This window comes from Orcinus orca, chromosome 9 (assembly GCF_937001465.1).
Source record: "Orcinus orca chromosome 9, mOrcOrc1.1, whole genome shotgun sequence".
Classification (NCBI taxonomy): domain Eukaryota; kingdom Metazoa; phylum Chordata; class Mammalia; order Artiodactyla; family Delphinidae; genus Orcinus; species Orcinus orca.
The window spans coordinates 96,044,536-96,063,919 of record NC_064567.1 but is presented as its reverse complement, the minus strand read 5'-3'; the positions used below and the strand labels follow the sequence as shown (position 1 = coordinate 96,063,919).

General features: G+C 57.8%; 3 protein-coding genes across 18 annotated transcripts in view; 2 read left to right on the top strand and 1 right to left on the bottom strand.

Moving 5' to 3' along the window:
• Positions 1–4,658, top strand: part of CAMK2B (calcium/calmodulin dependent protein kinase II beta) — a 95,686-nt gene extending 91,028 nt beyond the window's left edge. For 10 of the 12 annotated variants that reach the window (XM_004282972.3, XM_049714675.1, XM_049714674.1 and 7 more), the window contains 4 exons: positions 1,896–1,971; positions 2,077–2,171; positions 2,352–2,586; positions 2,806–4,658. In XM_004282972.3, the coding sequence (XP_004283020.1) occupies positions 1,896–1,971; positions 2,077–2,171; positions 2,352–2,584 (404 nt within the window). In that variant the 3' untranslated portion in view covers positions 2,585–2,586; positions 2,806–4,658. The remainder of the gene's footprint in view (positions 1–1,895; positions 1,972–2,076; positions 2,172–2,351; positions 2,587–2,805) is intronic. The other 2 variants (XM_004282969.4, XM_049714673.1) reach the window with 1 other exon arrangement.
• Positions 4,659–8,480: 3,822 nt separating this feature from the next.
• Positions 8,481–17,402, bottom strand: YKT6 (YKT6 v-SNARE homolog). The gene is made up of 7 exons (XM_004282977.4): positions 17,263–17,402; positions 14,729–14,811; positions 13,438–13,538; positions 12,320–12,424; positions 11,967–12,032; positions 9,591–9,692; positions 8,481–8,768 (listed from the first exon to the last, which is right to left on the bottom strand). The coding sequence occupies exons 1-7, from the start codon at positions 17,364–17,366 to the stop codon at positions 8,733–8,735; spliced, it is 597 nt and encodes a 198-aa protein (XP_004283025.1). The 5' UTR covers positions 17,367–17,402; the 3' UTR covers positions 8,481–8,732.
• Positions 17,403–17,540: 138 nt separating this feature from the next.
• The window catches only part of GCK (glucokinase), a 55,581-nt gene continuing 53,737 nt past the window's right edge, over positions 17,541–19,384 (top strand). For 3 of the 5 annotated variants that reach the window (XM_049714682.1, XM_049714681.1, XM_049714680.1), the window contains exon 1: positions 17,547–17,675. In XM_049714682.1, the coding sequence (XP_049570639.1) occupies positions 17,562–17,675 (114 nt within the window). In that variant the 5' untranslated portion in view covers positions 17,547–17,561. Of the gene's footprint in view, positions 17,676–19,384 lie in introns of all 5 variants that reach the window. The other 2 variants (XM_004282965.4, XM_033411294.2) reach the window with 1 other exon arrangement.

Genomic DNA, 19,384 nt, shown 5'->3' with positions numbered 1-19,384 from the left:
GCCTTAAGCCCAAACCCTGCTGTAGTCCAGACACGGAGTTCGGCGGCAGAAGCGCCGCCGGGTCCAGAGAGAGCATCTCTTTTATATAGCGGAAGCCCACGCGTGCTTGCGGGTTGGTGTGCACACACACACACACACACACACACACGCATGCCCACATGCCCACTCTCTCACCTGCGCACGTGTGCACGAAGGTGCACACACACATACACATATGCTCATGCATGCGCTCAACCATGACACCCTTGGGTGTCATGGAGCTCACCCTGCAGCCACTGTCCAGAGCTGGTGCGACACGACCCAGGCTCCCAGCTCAGACACGGGCACGCCTGGGCTCGCACGCAGCAGGCAGCATCTTCTACCATGGACTCTGTCCGCTTCCTAGCTGGGTGCCTGGGAAAGTGAGCGCCCAGACAGCCGAAGGTGCTGATGGGAGGGCCGTGGGCACATGCTTCAAAATGCTAACTGCACCTTTTTGGAGCTGGCAACCCGCGCTCTGGGAATGTAGCCTGCAGATCAACTCACGTGTGTCCTGGTCCCGGCTGGTCTGCCAGCTGAAGACTGGAGACCTACAGATGCCCATCACTAGGCCTGGTTGAGTGGGGATGCCCATCCCACAGGAGTGGCCGTGCAGAGTCTGTGGTCCCAATGTGCTGCTGGGAGCAGGGGGGACACCAGTACCCATGCTGGGAGTGCGCAGACATGCGCAGCTGGTGTGGCCGTGACCGGGGAGGGAACGGGGGGACAGAGCTCCTGGGGTCGTGCTTTCGGTGGCCTTCTTGGGTCTGAGTTTTATCACTGGCATGTTATCACTGCTTTAAGAGATCACCACGTGTGGATGCGTCTGTGCCTGTGTGCACACTCGTGTGTATTTCCTGTGTGCCTTTGGGTGTTTCTGTATCTGCACAGAAGTGGTTAAGCACCTCAGGACAGTACTTCTCTGGGGAGGGTGAGCGAACAACAAGATTCAGGGGAACACAGGCATCTGCATCTTTATCTGGAAGGTTTTATTTCTTGAAAAGAAATCTAAAGCAAATATGAAAATGGTTCAGATTTGAATCAGCAGGCTGTGGGCTATATTATTCTTTCTGCTTCTTCCATGTGTTTAAAATGTTTTGCCTGAAAATAAATGGTAGTTAAAGAGATAAAAGAGCCCCCAGGCGCGCACCCGGGGGACTGGGTCTGTCCAGGACCAGAGGTCAAGTGGGCAGGAACCCGGAGAAAGCTGCTGGCGCAGGGCCTCAGGTGGAGGGTGCAGGATGGAAAGGTGATGCCAGAGGACTGGCCTGGGGTCCCAGGACCGCAGACAGGTGGAGGCTGGAGGAGGTGGAAGGCCAGGCGGCAGCCTGCGGCCTTCCAGGGAGAGAAGGCAGTGAGGCCCGCACTCTGCCTTCCCCTGGGCCCGGCTCCCTGGCCTTTGCGCTGAGGCCTGGCCCTGCAGTCTTCAATCCCCTGCCTGCTTCGTGAGCCCGCCCTTAGTAGACAGCTGCCTCCCCAAGAAGGCCTATGAGAGCAATGTCCGTGGTGGGGGGCGGGCAGGAGCTGGGAAGGCTGGTCACAGTGTTGCAGCTGCGGAGGGCCCAGGGGATACAGCCGGAAGGACTGGGGCGTGGAAGGCTTGGCTTCCCCTTCCTGCCTCTTCCAGACCTTTTGTACTCTGGATGGAGTATTTCCGTCGTTCAGGGATGTTGTATTTAAGACAAATAAGACAGAGGCTTGTTGGACTTGGAAATGGGGACCCCGTTGGTGTCCCTGAAGGGAGCAGTCTAAGCCGGGCAGCCTCGGGGTCCCTCCTGGAGGGGGAGGGGGAGGGGGCGGGGGGTGCTCTGCGCGGGACCCCCCCCCGGGGCTGCAGGGGGGTGGCTCACGGGTCACTGGGCGGCTGTCCCCCACAGCGCGGAAGCAGGAGATCATCAAGATCACGGAGCAGCTCATCGAGGCCGTCAACAACGGTGACTTTGAGGCCTATGCGTGAGTCAGGGCTCCTGGGCCCATCCTGGGGCTGCGGGGTGGGAGGGGGGTGGACGGACGGGGCGGGTTCTGAGGGGCCCCTCCTCACCTGGGTCTGCCCCCCAGGAAAATCTGCGACCCAGGCCTGACCTCGTTTGAGCCTGAAGCCCTGGGCAACCTGGTTGAAGGGATGGACTTCCACAGATTCTACTTCGAGAACTGTGAGTGCGGGGCGGCGGCAGGAAGAGGGCGGCACCCCCGGGGAGCCCGCGGGCCCCCAGCCGGGCGCGCAGGGAAGCCCTGTCCCGTCCTCGTCCCGCCGGAGGGGGAGGGGTGGCCGGGCCGGCGCTCGTAGGGGGCTGGGCCGGCGGCGCGGTGCCAAGCCCCTGCCCCGCCCACAGTACTCGCCAAGAACAGCAAGCCGATCCACACGACGATCCTGAACCCGCACGTGCACGTCATCGGCGAGGACGCCGCGTGCATCGCCTACATCCGCCTCACGCAGTACATCGACGGGCAGGGCCGGCCCCGCACCAGCCAGTCCGAGGAGACCCGCGTGTGGCACCGCCGAGACGGCAAGTGGCAGAACGTGCACTTCCACTGCTCGGGGGCGCCCGTGGCCCCGCTGCAGTGAAGGTGAGCGCCCTGGGGGGAGGAGAGCGCCGCCCAGGCGGGGCTGCGGAGAGCGGTGGGGAGGCCAGCGTGGTGTTAGGGGGGCAGGGGCGCCGGGTCAGGGCCTCCAGGCTCCTCGCCGGGCGGCCTCGCAGGCGCCCACCTTGCAGACGCCAAACCCGTGTCAGACGGAGAGCGGCCGCCGGACGCTGACCTGCCCGCCCTCGGTCCGCCCCGTTTCAGAGCTGCCGCGGCTGGTTTCACGGGACAGACTCGGTGTTTGGAGCCCAGCTGCCCTCGGGCGCACGGCCTGCCTGTCGCATGTTTGTGTCTGCCTCGTTCCTCCCCTGGTGCCTGTGTCTGCAGAAAACCAAGACCAGATGTGATTTCTTTTTAAAAACAAGACGACAACCGCACACACAAAATTGATGTCGGATGAAATGGAAAAAAAACGAAACAAGGGAAAAAGCTGTAAAAAGCCCTGGCGTTTGTGGGGCTTCGAACCTTCTGGCCGCTCCCCGCCTAAGCTCCACGTGTCCGTCTGCTCCTGGCCTCCTCCGGGGACCGGCCGGGGCAGTGAACTTGTCCGCAGGGGCCTGCCACCCAAGGAACGGTGTTTGCTAGGTGGCGCCCACCCCCACGCGTCTGCATCCTCCCTGCTGCGCATGGCTCCTTGTCAGGAGTGTCAGGTGTCGTCTGGGGAGGGGCTGGGGGGGCTGAGCATGGCTGTCCTCCCTCCTGCTTCCCTTCCCTCCTGTCCTCCCCGGGGAGGCGCAGGTGCGAGCTCCCGGTGTCCCTGGCATGGGTGAGCAGTGCAGAGGCTGGGCCAGCCCCTCTGGGAGGATGCGGAGCCCTCGGAGAAGGCCCGGCGGGCCCAGGGCTCCAGCTCTGGCCCCGTTGGGGCCAGGGAGGTGCACTGGGTCGGGCAGGGGGTGTAGGGGGGTCACCCCTTACTTTCAGACCTCATGCCTGGCAAGAGACATGCCGAGAGAATGCTGCTGGCTGCGGCCCAGTGTGCAGGGGACCCCGGGGCTGGCCTCCCTTCTGTTCAGGCACCTCTCCCTCTTTGCCCCCTCCCCCCTCCCCCCGTGTGGGTGTGGGGCAGGAAGGAGAGAGGGGTCAGAGGCGGGTGGGTGCCTTTGGCTCCCAGGCCGAGGCAGAGTCCAGGCAGGTGTTTGCTGAAGGAAGCTGCGCTTTCGGAGTCTGGGCCCAGGGCAGCAGGGAGCGGAGGGCCGCACGGGGCTGCGTGTGACAGGGACCCCCGGGGTTGGGAGAAGGCGGGCTGGGCTCACCTGGGGTCCCCCTGCGTGCTGGCAGGCACTGTGGCGAGCCTCCGGGATGGGCCACGTGGCCAGGGGGCGGCAGAGAGAGTCAAGGGCCGTCGTCTGGGTGTGCGAGCGGGTCTGAGCTGGCCCGCTGGGCTGTGGTTGGGGGGGTGCAGGGGCCGTGATCGCAGAGGTGCAGGACCCCCTGCCCCAGTACCTGCCCTCTTCCACTCATGTTGTTTTCAACACGGATTTTCTTTATCTTCCCCCCCAATCAAGCCAAGGGAGGGGCCTGGAGTGGGGAACAGGACACAGGATGCTGGTCTCCAAGGGGACTGTCCATCGACAGACACTCAGAGTGGACGCTCGCCTGCCCGTCCGCGGCTGTGCTCAGGACAGCTGTCCCCACCCACGGACGCGGGGTAAACACCTGCCAGGCTCCCTGGGCCTCGGGCAACGGCAGGGCCCGCCGTGGACAGCGTGTGGCCCGGCCAACCTCGCCTCCTTGGGCCTCCTCCCCTCCTCTACCCCTTCTCTCCACGGAGCTGCCTGTCTGGGATAATTTGGGGTTTTTTTTCTGGGGGATAGTTCTTTTGCATGACCCCTCATGAGCAAGCCACACCCGCTCTTCTAGCTAGATGTCCGCGGTGTGGCAGCGTCGGCCAGCCCGCCCTGCAGAGGGTCGGCTGCCTGCGGTGCTGGCCGGCCTTTCCTCTTCTCTCTTTTTGCTGAGTTTCATTGTCTTTTCTTTCTGAGCCTTGTAAGTGTACAAAATTATTATTTTGTTCTGTCTCGGGAAACTGCAAATAAAAGGAAAACAGGACAAACTGCTTCAAGTGCATCCGCGTGCTCTATGCTGGGACCCTGCTGACCCCTCACCTCACGGCAGGTCCCTTCTCCACCATGTGGGCCCTGGGCTGGCCAGGCTGCAGAAACCTTAGGCCAGACGTTCCCGAGCCCGTCTCGGTGGATGGCACGCCCAGGTGGGGCCCCTCCGTGCCGCTGCAGGTCAAGCTCTGCCAGCTATCCCCACCCCAACCTCTGGTTCCCCTGAGGCCCTGGACAGACCCCTGAGTCCCCACGCCCCCAACCTCTCCCGTCACCCTAGTGGCCTCTGAAGATGAGGCTGGGAGAGCGGATCTATGTGGGAAGAGCCACAGGACCAAGGCCTGCTGCCCTGTCCAATCTCTCCCTCCACCCATCCGTTCTTCGTGCACGTTGATTAGAACACGCGGTGCCCAAGGCCAGCCCCCGCTGCTCCTGTGGGCCCTCACCCTGATTTGTGTAGACAGCATGTAGGTGTCACACAGGCCAGCGTGGATGTCAGACACCGACGTCAGGAGCAGAAGAGCAGTGGCTGCTGAGATGCAGAGGACAGAGCGGGCGATGACAACGGGGGCCCGGAGAGACTCTGCGAGGAGCCCCGAACAGCAAGAGCCCAGCAGAGCTCAGGGGGACAGAGGGATGCCAGGTATGGAGGCTCCCAGATGGTCCCAGACTGAGGAGAGGGCGGGAGGGAGCGAGGGCCCAGGGTCGGCACAGCCAGGTGGTCCCCACCAGGCCTTCCCTCTGCAGCTTAGCCCCAGCATGGAGGGACGTGTCACCTGGCTGCCAATGGCACCCCTACAGCAGGGGACACAAAAGCCTGCTGGGCCTTCCTCGGGAACACTCACCCTCGGCCTGTGTGGCTGAGTGAGCGCTGGCCATGTGGCTGCTGGCCTGTCTGATCACCTGACCACAGAGCCGCATGGCAGCCTGGCCCCGCGGCTGTCTGACCACGTGGCCACATGACCACACCGCTGCATGGTCGCCTGGCCCTCCGGACATCTGCCCTCGTGGCCGCACACACTCAGGCCCCGCCGGGCGAGGGCTTCTGGGGCCTGCCTGTGCTCTGCTGTCCCTCCCGCAGACCTCTTGGCCCACCTCGCTCCCAGGCAGACCCTGGGCAGCCCTGCTGGTACCTCAGAGGCACCCTCCTGTGGAGATGGGCAGCCTCACCTCCACGCCTGGTCCCCAGGCCCTGCTGCCTGTCTGTACCTTACGCCTCGAGCTTACTCAGCACAGAAATACAGGCTTCAAGACAATCTGATACACCAAACGCGCCCACCCAGGGGGGTCCAAGTGACTTCTGACGAGACAGCTGCCGCTTCGGGCCAGCTCAGTCCTGTCCACTGGGACAGAACAGGCCTCCTCCTCCAGCCTCGGCATCTGGTTGCAGGCACCTTCAGATGGGCCAGGAGGCCCTCGATGCCAGCTTGTCGGCCCCGTGGCCGATACCCGGCAGGGGCTCTCAGGTGTGCAGGCAGGAGGGAGGGCTGCACGGGGAGCACCTCGGAGGATCCAAGAGCAGGGCACAGAGAATCTAGGACAGAGCCCGCGAGTGGAGTCTGTCCCCGCCGCCGCAGTATCTAGGGCTCCACTCACCTATCAGCTGTAATCCGAGGAGGCTTTCCAGGCCAGGCCTCCCTCCGGGTACCCGCCACCGCCTCCCCCCACCCCCCATCCCCCCCACTGCAGATTCTGAACCCTGAGGTGTGCCAGGACTCCGAAACCCAGAGCAGGGCCGGCAGGATGGGCAGAGGGAGGTCAGTGAGAGGGCCTTTCACTTGTCATTTTAAAAAGCACGTGCTTTGGGCATAGCTCCCTGCACCATGGGTAAAAACCCTGCCCTGGCGGGTCCTCTGGGCACGAAAAGCCGGGAATGCCCACGCTGCTCCCTATTGCGATGGTCAGAAGTAAGGCTGAAAACAGGCCCCAGGCCAGCGAAGAGACGGACTGAGAAGTGTTTGCAGACCGTCTGATGGCCAGCTGCCGAGGATGTCCCCTAAACGAGGATGAGAGTCCCAGGCCTGCAAGGATGCCTGGAGCACAGGGAGCTCCCACACCCCAACAAAGACAGCACGCGCTGGAGGGGTTCCCATCTGCGTGGCCCCGGCCCTGTGGCTGTGCGGCAGCCTCCCAGGCGTAGTGAGGACCAGGTCACAGGGTTCAGAGCAGGGCTTCTCTCTGCTCTGCGGCTCCGTCACCCACTTCCTGCTAGAAAAGTCTGAGGGGAGATGACCGCTTGGGCCTGGTGGGGAGGGGAGCGGGGGTGGGGGGGTTAAGGGAGATGCTGTCTCCCCCCACAGAAACTGCCCCAGGAGACGGGGGACCCCACGCTCTGCAGGCGCACGGCGCGGAGGGGCAGGGCTCCCGCGGAAAGGGGTCCCTGGGGCTCCAACAAAGCACAGGACTATTTTGGAATTTCAAAAGTCAACTTTATCCAGATAGGAACCTTTCAGACAGAACACAGAGAGAAAAAGGTAGGCGGCACTTATTAAAATACACTTTGCCAAACGATTTAACATTAGAATACAAGAGGAGCTGGGGAAATGCCGGATGCGGGGTCTCGGCCAGCCCCACCCCCAGTTCCTCCCCAGTATCCTCCGAAGTGGGAGGAGAGTCAGACAAAGCTCAAATCGTTCCTTAGGGGAGCTCACGGCCACCTCAGGCGCCAGCGAGCAGGCTGGGTCTGCGCCTTTCAGGGGCATCCGCGGCAGCAGGACTCACACAGGCAGGCTGCTTTTAGAGAAAAAGGGCAGCTGGCAGATGAATCTCTTCGGGTGGGGTCCTCGGAAGCCACGCGGATCCCACCTTCTGGCCCAAGCAAGGGAACTCGCGGCCGCTGGCACTGCCCTTCAGGGCAGTGGGACCTCCCAGTTAGGGCAAGAACAGAGTGCGCAGGGATGGACACCCAGGGACGAGACCACACTGGTTGACACCACCCCAGCAGGGGCTTCCGCGGAGACTGAGTCCCGCAGGGGCATCCCGAGCTTGTGTCCTCAAGAAGCGCAGCAGGGCCCCAGGAGGCAGTCTGGAACATGGCAGTAGGGCCCGAGGGACCAGAGAGGCTGAGAAGGGTCCAGAGCCCCCCGGGCCACTGCCTGGGCTGCTCTGTGTGTCTGTTTCCAGGGTTGGGCCTCAGAGCCGTGGGCCTCGTGCTGCTGGGGAGGGCTGGGGTGGGGGGGGAGGGTGCGGGCTCAGCGGTGCTTCTGCAGGGGCCTGGGCTGGAGTGTGGAAGGCTCAGACCGTAAGTGGGGTGCTAGGAGCCCCCGGGCTGGCTGGCACCCTCTCTTGGTGCCTGGTAGTGGTGGCCACAGTAAAGGTCACTTGCTAAGACGTGTGTTAAGTCCCAGGTGATTGTCAGGACAGTCTTGTCACCAGAAAGGCAAGTGAAACCTGTTCATGAGAGCCTACAGCACACCCTGCTATGATCCAGATGTTCAAAGCCAGACCGCAAGTCCGGGCAGGCGCCCCTCCCGAACTTCCAAGGCATCTCTGTGGAGCTCGCTGGACGGGCACTGCAGGAAGTCAATCTCAGCAGGAGCGCAAACAAGGTCTCAGAACTTGTGAAGCCCAGTGGCTGTCTCCTCCCGACGTGGACACGCTGGCCCGAGCCCCCATCGGCGCCCCCCACGCCCACTGCGCCCGCAGTGGCTGTCTGTCCCACCCCAGCCCTGTAGTCAGGGCACCCCACTCACTGGGCTGTTAACACAGCTAGCGTACAGATAAAACCCAAAGGTGTACTGAAGATCAACAAAGAGCCGGCTCTGACCCCCCCATGGGCCTTGCACACGTCCTTCCCAGGGGGTTAGAAACGAGCCCTGCAGCATCTACAGGAGTCACTGAGCTTTATGGTTTCATTCGGCCCCAAAATACATGTTTAGGGGGCCTCAAATCACTAGACATGTGAATCTGAACGTTCCCCACCCCCAGGTCCCTTCCACCCTTCGGTTTCTCCCACGAGCTCCAAAGCCAAAGTTGAGTCTGTCCCACTCGGGTCGTTCCACGGTGGGTCTGCTCCCTGGGGGCTGCAGTTCCGATGTGACGGTGGCGTTCCAGCGCAGGGGCCTCTGCCGGCCGCTGTCACATGATCGCACAGCACGAGTTTTGCTTCCGGGCCTGGAAAGAGACAAAGAAGAGCTGAAGAGGTGGACCTCGGCACACGTAGCACTGGGGGCTCCGTGGGGTTTGGGCGGCTTTACCGGGGGCTCCGGGAATCGCAAGGAGAGAGAGAGAGAACCAGCCCGTCCGCGACGCCTGGAGCGAAGCTGTCCAGGAGCAGTTCATACCCCTGAAGTTATTTTGTCCGCCTTCCGTTAACGCTATCAGTAAGGAAGTAAACTTCCTGTTGTCAAGCCAAGTACAAAGAACAGGAACGTTAAGTCGGGTTGGCTGAGTCTCTTCCTCTGCTCCGGCCCCATCTCCCCGTAAAGCTGTCTTAACCCACAGGGGTGCTTCTTACTGAGGATGTCCTCAGAGAACAGAGAGGTTCACACTTCGTTTGTGGGGCCTCCGTTACCTTCCCTCTCGCCTCCTGTTCGCAGCTGCCCCCTAGCCCCACTGGCATCGCCCTCCGAGGCACACGTGAGAGCAAACGTGTGTGTGGATGGACCAAGTAAACGCAGCGCCCTGCTGTTCAAACCGAAATCCTTTGGCTGAAGGGAAGCTAACTAGGAACATAAGGAACTCTCTGGAAGGTGGCGCACTGCTGCTCCTCGGCAGGCAGCAGGGATGCGGGGCCCACCCTTCCGGCCTGGGGAGGGGGGAGCCCGGAGGCAGGGCGGGGCAAGGCCCCAGCTCACCTAGGCTCCCACAGCGCCCCAGTGAACCTGCCGCTACTGACCGGCCACGTTACTGAACGTTCCAAGGAAGACTTGTTTAGTGGTGAGCACGCGGCCACTGCTCTGGGGAAGGGGTGCTCGGGAGCCGGGCCGCACTCACCGTTTTATAGAAGGCTTTAGACTGTATTCCCAGCACTTCGGATTTGGACACCAGGTCATCTAGCTTCTCGCCTCGCTCTAACAAAGACTCCATGGTGTTGTGCTGGACAAGAAGGAAAACAGAAAAGAACACTTTGCTCTGTTCACAAAGTGAGTAGACGCCAGCCCCCTCGAGAAGTTCAGTCACAGGAAAGCACTTCCTTTGGGCCCCTCCGCCATATCTGGGCCACTGCATCAAGACACAGTGTCCCAGACCTGTGGAGGAAACAGGACCTAGTGACCTTCCTGGAGAACCTAGAAGGTTCTAACTGGGACATAAAGCACTTCCCCCAAATCCTCCACAGCACAGGCTCAGCCAGCCACACTCCAGGAGGGATCACCTACGCCTGTATTTATACACACACATTCCTACTGCACAGAACGCTTCCTGTTCCCCCAGGGGAACTGTGTCTAAATCGCATTACTGTCAATTCTGCGAGAGCACTTCTGCACTTAGGCAGTACAGACAGACCCTTTCTGAACGGGTGAAGGGATGGAGGCCCTCAGAAGAGCCCCCAGCCCCACTGCCAGGACCATCAGGAAGTGGCCGACTCACTCCCACCCCAGACGGCCATTGCTAGGGCAGCCGCAAGGCCCTCAGAGGCCTCTTCAGAACAAGTGGCACGAACCTAGCTTTGCACATGTGAAACGGCACAGAATGAGGAGTGAGCAAAAATGTCCTTTATCTCTACACACAGCCGAGCAACTCAGAGTTCCACCATAAAAAGTTAACTGGCTCAAGACATGAATGGGATAAAAGGTAGCATAACCAGTAATCCAGATTTTATCACTGCAGCCAGAATGGGCTGGGTGTCCAGGACCCATCTGCTCTGTGCAGTGGAGAGAGAAGGAAAGACGGGGAGCACGTGTCCCCCGGCTCTGTGGTGCTCACGTGCGCAGGTTCTGAAGCAGCAGAAGGCAGAGACAGGGCTCGGTTAGGAAACATGCAGAAACATGTCACAAAAGACAGAGAAGTGCCTGAAAACTGTCACATCTAACTTTCATTCCAAAGCCCCCAAACATTATCCAAAGCATGGTTTAGAAGACCTAGGCTTGGAGCCCCTGGGATGCTCTTTATAGAACACAGCCTGCTGGGTCCTGCCCCAGACCTGAGTCCAACCCCAGGAGATGCAGATGTGCATGAAAGCTGAGCCAGCGTTGGTAGGAGTTTTATATTTGGGGTAGGATTTGTCTGGCCACCTTTTCTGGGTTTTATTTTAATTTTCAGGGGGCTGTGCTGCGCAGTTTGTGGGATCTTAGTTTCCTGACCAGGGATCGAACCTGTGTCCCCGCAGTGGAAGTGCGGAGCCCTAACCACTGGACGGCCAGGGAAGTCCCCTTTCCTGGGTTTTATATCCATCTACTTAGGTGTCCATTACTTGCCGGGCGCTGGCTAAGCCCTCGCCCTAAGCCTATGCCGGGCGTTGTTCTGTGAGCAGGGGCGTAAAGCTCAGGATAAGCTCCCAGTCCTGGGAGCTCGCACACGGGTCAGGATTCACGTAAACGTGCAATGACAATGCAGCGACATTCGGAAAGGGCCTGTACAGCCTCCGAGTACCCTGGTAGCCTGAGTGCAGGGCGCCCGTGCAGGAGGCAGGCAGGAAAGGGAGGGAGGGCCCGGGGTGCGAGACCATGTCAGCGAGCCTGCACTTTATCCTGGAGCTGACTTGGGAGCTGCTCAAGGACTTCAGGCAGAAGAGTGACAGATCAACAGCTACTGTGTAGTGGACAGACTGGAGGGAGGCAGGAAGCCAGGGGACCAGTCAGAGGCAGAGGCCCCAAGAATCAAAGCCAGTGCTGATTGAGGGCCAAAGGTAGCTCAGAGTTTTAACAAAATGTTGAAGCAATTACAAACCAGGATATTTCAGCTAAAAATGCAGGGTTCCCGCTCCTCTAAAACAGGCCTGATTCTGACAACGCCGGGCCTGCATTTAGTCAGAGCGGGTGAGCCTCAGTCTGTGCCGAGACCCAGACCCTGAAAGGGAGGCGCCTGCTGGGCAGCGGCTCAAGCTAAGACAGGCACTGCAGAGGCAGGACCACAGAACTCAGATCCCCCGAACCCAGTACCTACCCAGACAGGGAGTGCGGACGGGAATATGCTGGGTCCCTCAAACAACGGGTGCCGTTAACCAAGACGGGGCGCAGGAGGGATCCTGCTAGGGTTGTCTGAGTGAGTCTGGCTTTGAGGCCTCTGATGCACGGGGACAGGTGGGCAAACACCACTTTCAGAAAAGTGCTTCGACTACAACTAAAGCAAGTGTCGGCCGCGCGGGCTTGACTACCGGCAAATCTTTCTGCCCCTTGGTTTGGGGACTTGCTCTCCTACTTACTTACTTACCAGGATGATTTTGGTCTCATCTAGTTCAGCCTGCACTTTAGTCATGGGGTCAGCTTCTCGGGGGTTCTAGGAAAGAACCAAAAATAAAAACCATGTCAGGACTGGAGTGGCCACCTGGAAAACGGGGCTCAAAACCAAGTGAGCTGGACACACTTTCAGAAGTTAAAAACCACAGGCTGTTTAACCACATGATAGAGAAGCAAAAGCTTGCCTAGGAGCTCGGGTTCCGGGTCTTAATGTGGGTCCCTGCGTTTTTCAAAAGGACATCAACATCCACATCACCCAGAGCCACAGCCACCAGGGCCACCGGCTCTTCCGTTCCACGCAGCTTTGGCACAGTCTTTACACCCTACCTGGTATCTACTGAGGTGACCGTCCAGGCCTGCGTACTGGATGGTATCGGGGGATCCAACTGGCCAGTCTATCCTGTCGACCTGCTTGGAGAATTCGTCCAGTACCTGCAGGACAGAGGAGCTCAGCAACACGCCCTCCCTTCTGCTGTGCTCATCCGAAAGAGAGGACCCAGGGAGGAGGGTAGAGGAGGATGGCTAATGGCAAGGGGAAAATCTAAGCTCAAGTTCCTCCTTCCTCAGTATTCTGGGAATTAAAAACCGAGGATGCCTAGCCTCATATGAACCTCATCTGGTGAATGACAGAAGTATTAGAATTTCAAACTACAGATTTCCACTTTTATCAGGTTACGAATTTCCAGAACAAAGGATATTGGCCCTCTAATTTTCCAAAACAATTCTTCAGAAAGGTAATTAGGTCCCTTGAGTTTAAGCAGCCACCAGATTTCATGTGCTTATGAGTGTATGACTGTTTTGGGGGATGTGAGGCCAGGGCCTTTGAGGAGTTTATCATTAGCACCACACAAACACACTGAAGAACGTGGCGGCGCTAGCCCCACACGGGGAAAGAAGCTGCTGTAACTGCACGATGGGCCATCAGGGGGACTCCTGCAGCAGAGGCACAGAGGTGGGGAGGGGCCCAGTGTGTGCCCTACGAGCCTGTCGGAGCAGAAGAGGGGAGGAGGGGACGTGGGTCACGGGGCAGAGCACGCATTTCTTTCTTCAGAAAGAAATGAAAGTCATGACTTTGAGGGCAGAGGCAGGAAGAGAGCCAGCAAGAGGAGTGACGGGGGCAAAAGCACAGCCAGAGCTGACGCGAGGGCCCCCTCCCGGAAGGAGAGTTGCTGTGACTCTGTGGCCAACAAGAAGAGTCAAGGCAGCACCAGGGACACTAGTAGGGTGAGAAGCAGAAATCGGCAGGGGCAGGGGGTACGGTGGGGTGGGACGGACGGGACTGGGAAGGCTCCCAGACTCTCTTGGTTTAGGGTGAGGAGAAAAGCTGAGAACAGGTTGATTTTGGACACACTATTTCGCCCCTTCCGCCTTGGGCCCTGTCGTCACTCCCGGCCCCAGTCCACACTCGTCTGTCCAAGTACAGTCCAGCCGAGCTGCAGACACACCTTCTCCAGCAAGGTAAACGCCACCCGGGATGGGTATTCACTGTCAGCAATGACCACTCCCGCCAGACTGTCGTTTCTCACGTAGACATGGCACAGATATTCTAGGGAGACAAGAGGCCAGACACACAGAGGGTGACGTGAGGGCTTTAGACTTTCTCACCACCAAAACCAGTCAGAGTGTTACAGTGCTGGGCTCCTGCCTCCTGGGCCAACGAAGCGGCTCTGAGTGAGGTTTATGGTCAGGCCCTGCACATAGGACAGCGCGTGTAGTTCTGACGGCAGCGCGGCCCAACACCTGCTGCAGGGTGAGTGAATGCCCCAAGGCCCAGCGTGCAAAGCCAGGGTCTAAAGGAGCACCAGTGGTGCAGAAACATCCCAGGCAACAGGGCCCCAGGCGCATGTCCAAGTCACGTCCTTGAGCTCTAGGTCAGGCTCGCCTGTATCTTGGGAAGCTGCAGCCCTCTGGGGCTCTGCTGTGCTCTGCTCCCAAGCTGATGGAACCTTGGCCAAGCCAAGAAGCCTCCACTTTCTTAGAAATCACCTGTCAGGGCCTCAGCCTTCCTCATTACAGCAACTTAGCCTGCTCCACTCTGTTGGTGGGCCTTGGAGGGGACGGGGCAGGATGGGAGGAAGAGACAAAGCCCATCCAGAAAAAAATTAGCCACAGCTGGCTGGGGTCTCAAGCATGTGCTGAAGTCATCAAATTATCAAAAGGTACAGTCTATACAAGGGCTTCTGCAAAACAGTCACAATCCCTGAAATTAATTTTTGTCACTTTAAAAGGATTCAGAGATGACACAGCTCACCAAATGCCTCTAAAATAAATGTCTAAAAATTTTTAAAGGAAACCTGAATCATGAAGAAGAAAAAACTAAGGTCAAGAGGAAAAAATAATGAGTTTCCAGATTCCTGGGCAAAAGTCTAAGCAGCACAGAATACAGTATTACCTCCACAGGGCTGGGTGGACGTCCTTTCCTGAGATGTCTACAACTCCAGAGGGGAAAGAGGACACAGCAGGAAGGCCACTTACTGCTCCGAGAGGCGGACCCCAATCTTAAGCGAGTCCAAGCTTTTGGGGGTGATTTTAACCAGGCAACTTCGACACCGACAGTGGGCATAGAATTTTGCGTAACAGGAAAACGAGGAGGAGGGAAGAGAGCAGCTAGCAGAGGAGTGGGGTCATGGTAGCCCGCTTCACCACGGGGCAACCACTCCTGCTGATCGAGCTCCGAGCTGCCTGAGGTGGGGCAGCCAGGCCAGCACACACTCACAAGGTAGCAGGTCCTCTTACCTTGTTCCTTGACAGAAGCTCTGCTGCCTTTCGAGGAGCGCTCCACAATCAGCTGACTTGTGAAGGTCATGAATTCCTGAACGCTAAGAAACACAACACATATTACCTGTTCCTGTCACCTTGTCCCCAACAGAGTGGAAAGGGACCTCTGAGCGTATACACTAAGGAGACACTGCTTCTTGGTTTCATTCCTTTCCCTCCCAACCTTAGGACGAAATAATAAACACCCTGTCAATGATCACAAATACAGGTAATTAGAAATCACCAAGACCATTCAAACCACATCTGCTTGCTACCTAGCTCGCTCAAACAAACCACTTCCAGACTTCCAGGGAACTTTCTACAGGTTATACTTAATTTAACATTTTGGTCAGTGTATGATCTGGGGCACAGCGGAGAAGCAAAAGCCAGCTCCTGTTTTCAAGGCTCCACTGACTTCTGAGAAGCGGGGACAAGTAAAATCTGTGACAGAATAACGTAAGTGGCAACCACTGTTCGGCGGATGCACAGTCAGTTATGGCCGCTGCCACTGGCTGAACCCGGCAATGCGACGTGTCCGCAGTGACTGCTGGCTCTGGCAGAGAACGAGGCCTCCGGTCTGCTGGGGCAAATCCACCCTATGAGCCCAGGGCACTCTGGAAGGAAGGCAGGGCAAGAGCTCAGACAAGACAAGGAAACGGAAAATGGCTCGCACAGAGGCTGAGAGGGAGGAGGCGGCTCACGGGCCCCACTGAGAGATGTGGCCAGAAAGGAAGGGTCCCAGGTGACGACGGTCCAGCTGGAGGAAGCGGAGTTAACAAGAAGCCTCTGACTGGGAATGCCATGTAAAGGGCCATCAGCACAGGGCCGTGACTTGGGGAATCCACAGTTAGCCCCAGCAGATATGGATACTTCTGAAACCGCACGGAGAGCCACACAGACGAGTGAGGACTCGGGAGGGGACTTCCCTGGCTGGGATCCCAGCTCCACCACTTATGAGACGTATGACCTCCGGGGCAAGGTACTTACTGCACCAGGCTTCATCTACAAATCGAGATTTACTGCGATGATTAGATGAGCACTTAGCACGATGTCTGGCGCACAGTATTACTTGTTGTTATTATTTTGAGAGGGTGATAGGATCAAGATGATCCCTTAGAGAAAACTCTGAAAATAAGGAAGTCCTTGCAGTAAAGCTAAAAAGAGACAGAGCTTAGAGCAGGACTATAATTAGACAAATGAAGAACTGCACTCATTGTGAGAGTCTGCCTACAAGGGCCAGAAAAGCTGGAAAACCCTTCGAAGGGTTGAGGTTTGGGCTCTGATAATCCTGAGACAGGCAGGATGGAAGAGAAGAGGACTTATGAGAAAAACAGTGAGCTCGGCTGGACTACGTGTTGTTTTAAGAGGCACTGGTAGAGATGTCCCTACAGTATCGCAGTTGTGTTAACCATCTGAAACTGGTCTGGGTATCGCAAACCAGTGAGGTGAAAGTCCTACAGTGAAATCTCTGAGAATCTTCAGTATACGTGCGGAGGGGAAAAAGAAAAAGTGAAAGAATCAGAATTAGCCAAGTTAGCTCCCAAAGTTCGATCACAGAAAAGAAGGGACACAGAACAGAGACTAGAGGTCATGATAAAGAAAGCTACCAAGTGCCAAGAAGGACCCAGAAAGAAGCAGAAAGTTTCGACAAAATAACAAGAGGAATTGTCTGAGATCCTGCCAGTAAGCCACTCTCATTAAGAACAAAACAGCCGCACTGAAGCAGCGAAAACAGAATCCAGACTGCAGATTCCCCCAGACCCGGAGACTGGATGACCACAGACCCAGACTCTGTAGGGTCCTTCTCCTTTTGTGCCTGAGTCACCCCCATCCCTCCCACGAACAGGCTGGAAGTGTCTGTGGTAATTCTAACACACACCTGATTGCATTAAAGTGCCTCACGAACGTTCAAAAGCTTGTAAGCGCTACAAATCCCACGCTTCCTTCCAAATCTTCACCGTAGAACCCTTCTGTACCACTAAAGCCCAACCATAAAGAGCGTACGATTTGCGTTGGGGTCCTGGCTGGTTTGCCATCCATCTCTTGGGACCTCAGTGACTTCACCCATAAAATACGACAGTATACCAGTATCTCTCATACGGAATTGCTGGAAAGCCCCACCAGATAATACAAACGTGGCTCTTAAGGAGTGGCACGTGAACTTCCTAGGTCAGCATCACTAAGTGGGCGTTGCTGGTTTAAAATATAGATCGCTGGGCCTCCACTGGACGTGAACCTGGGGAATCTGCACTTTTTCAAAGCCCCCTAATAATTTTTATACGACAGAAATTTGGAAAAACCCTGATTACAGCATTACGTTCTACGATGGGATAAGGCTTTTTGCGATCGAAAAAAACATGAATCTTCAGAGGCACAGTCCGCAGGCCGAGGAAGAGGCCACCGCCGGCTCCACTGCGGGAGGCCGAGCCACGGCCCTTCCCCGATTCCGGGGCCGTCTCCAACCCCGACCCCGGGCCTCCCCGCTCGGGCACCGCCCGCCTGGGCCCGCCTACCTGGATCTCTGGAAGAAGCTGAAGGAGGACACGTCGTACGCGGCTTTGAGGAGCACCGCCTTGGCATCGCCTTTGTACAGGACGCTGAGGCTGTACAGCCTCATGGCGCCGCGCCCTCGGGCCGGCTACCCGCCTGGCCGCGGGATCGGCTCGCAGGGAGCAGCTCGGCACCGCCCCTCGAGACCACCACAGGTTGCTGACGGGTCGGCCGCCGGCTTCCTCCGCCTGGCTCTGGGTCCACTTCCGGCTCCGATCAGAGGCCGCCGCCCGAGGCCTAACGAAGGGTTTTCGTGCCCCGGATGCAGAAAGGAGCAGCCGGAAGCACGGGCGAGGGGGCGGGGCAGAGTGCTGCGCGTGCGCATGAGGTCGGTCGCCGCCCTTCGGGCTTTCGTAGGCCGGCCGCCTCGCTGCTCGTAAGTCTTCAGCCTTCCCCCGCTGTCCTTCTCTCTGCGAGGTCCCTGGCCGTCCTGAGTTCTCCCAGGGGCCCCTCGCTTCCTCCCGGTCCGTTCTGAGCCCTGTAGGGTCGCCTGTGTCCCCCGGCGCTGTCCTCCCTCCGAACGGTGAGACCCAGAGTCCCACCCACACGCTAGGGCTTTGTAAACCCCACACAAGGGACTTTGATTTATGGGCGAACTGCTGTCCCTGGAAAGTGTTTTGTGAATCATATCTCCTTTCTGAGTGAAGAAAGGCAGGGACCTGCCGGGAGGTGAAGGCATGCCTCTCATTTTCAGATGACTGAGTCCTCTCTTGCCATTCCCACGCCTTCCTCCTGCCTGCCTGGGAGCAAGTCCCTGGTCACACAGGTCCCTTCAGCACAAACCCGCAGGGGTGAGGGCTCCTGGGCCTGCCCACCACCTGGGAAACCAGATGTCTAACCACTGATTTGGGAGCCAAACTGCTGACCTCACAGAGTCGCAGAGCCACTTCACCTCAAAAGGGGCAGAAATTCATCTCCAAACTGAGGGAGCGGCTTGGCTTACTGTGACTTGGAAAAACTTACTTTGCTTGAGATGTTGGAATAGTGCTTTTTCAATGGATGGGGATGAATGAGGCTCAGTTCCCTAAGGGTAGTACATCTTTCATGCTTCTTGTTTGTTAAATGGTATGTTATCCGAAAGCATCTTGCAGGACAGAGGTGAAAGAACCTTGGTGTTTGGAAGTTGGCAGAAGGGTTACACAACTATCATGCTAGAAGCTAGAAGCAGCCAGATTTGAAATGATGGGAAAGAGATGGTAATATTTGAAAAACCAACGGCATCACTCTAAACATTACCCTAAATCAGGGTGTCTCAACCTTGTCACTGTTGATATTTCGGATTGGATAATTCTTTGTTGTTGGCGGCTGTCCGTGCATTGCAGGCAACATCTCAGGCCTTTTACCCACTAGATGCTGGTGACACCGCACCGGCCATTTGGCAACCAAAAATGTCTCTGGGGCTTCCTTGGTGGCGCAGTGGTTGAGAGTCCGCCTGCCGATGCAGGGGACACGGGTTCGTGCCCCGGTCTGGGAAGATCCCACATGCTGCGGAGCGGCTGGGCCCGTGAGCCATGGCCGCTGAGCCTGCGCGTCCGGAACCTGTGCTCCGCAACGGGAGAGGCTGCGGCAGTGAGAGGCCTGCGTACTGAAAAAAAAAAAAAAAAAGAAAAGTCTCTGGTGGGACTTCCTTGGCTGTGCAGTGGTTAAGACTCTGAGCTTCCACTGCAGGGGGCACGGGTTTGATCCCTGGTCGGGAACTAAGATCCTGCATCCGTGTGGCCAAAAATAAACAAACAGACAAATAAATAAAAATACAAAAATGTCTCTGGACATTGCCAAATGCACCCTGGGGAACAGTGGCTTAGAGAACCATTGCTCTAAATATTCCTGTGGCTGAAGGAAGTTTCCACCACCTGCTTTCACTCAGTACCTTCCTCACCGACCCTCTTCCCTGGCTATTTCCAAGTGCAGAGGGTGAACAGAGCTTTCCCACATCCCCTCCATGTTGGTACTAAACGTTAAGAACAGACTTTGGCCAACGCCAGGCCAGTGTCACGGGATGGTGGAGAGCTGTGCAGCCCCATCCTGACTGCGCTGACATGGTTGACCTATAGGGGGCGGGTGAGAGCCATTTTTGAAGACAGT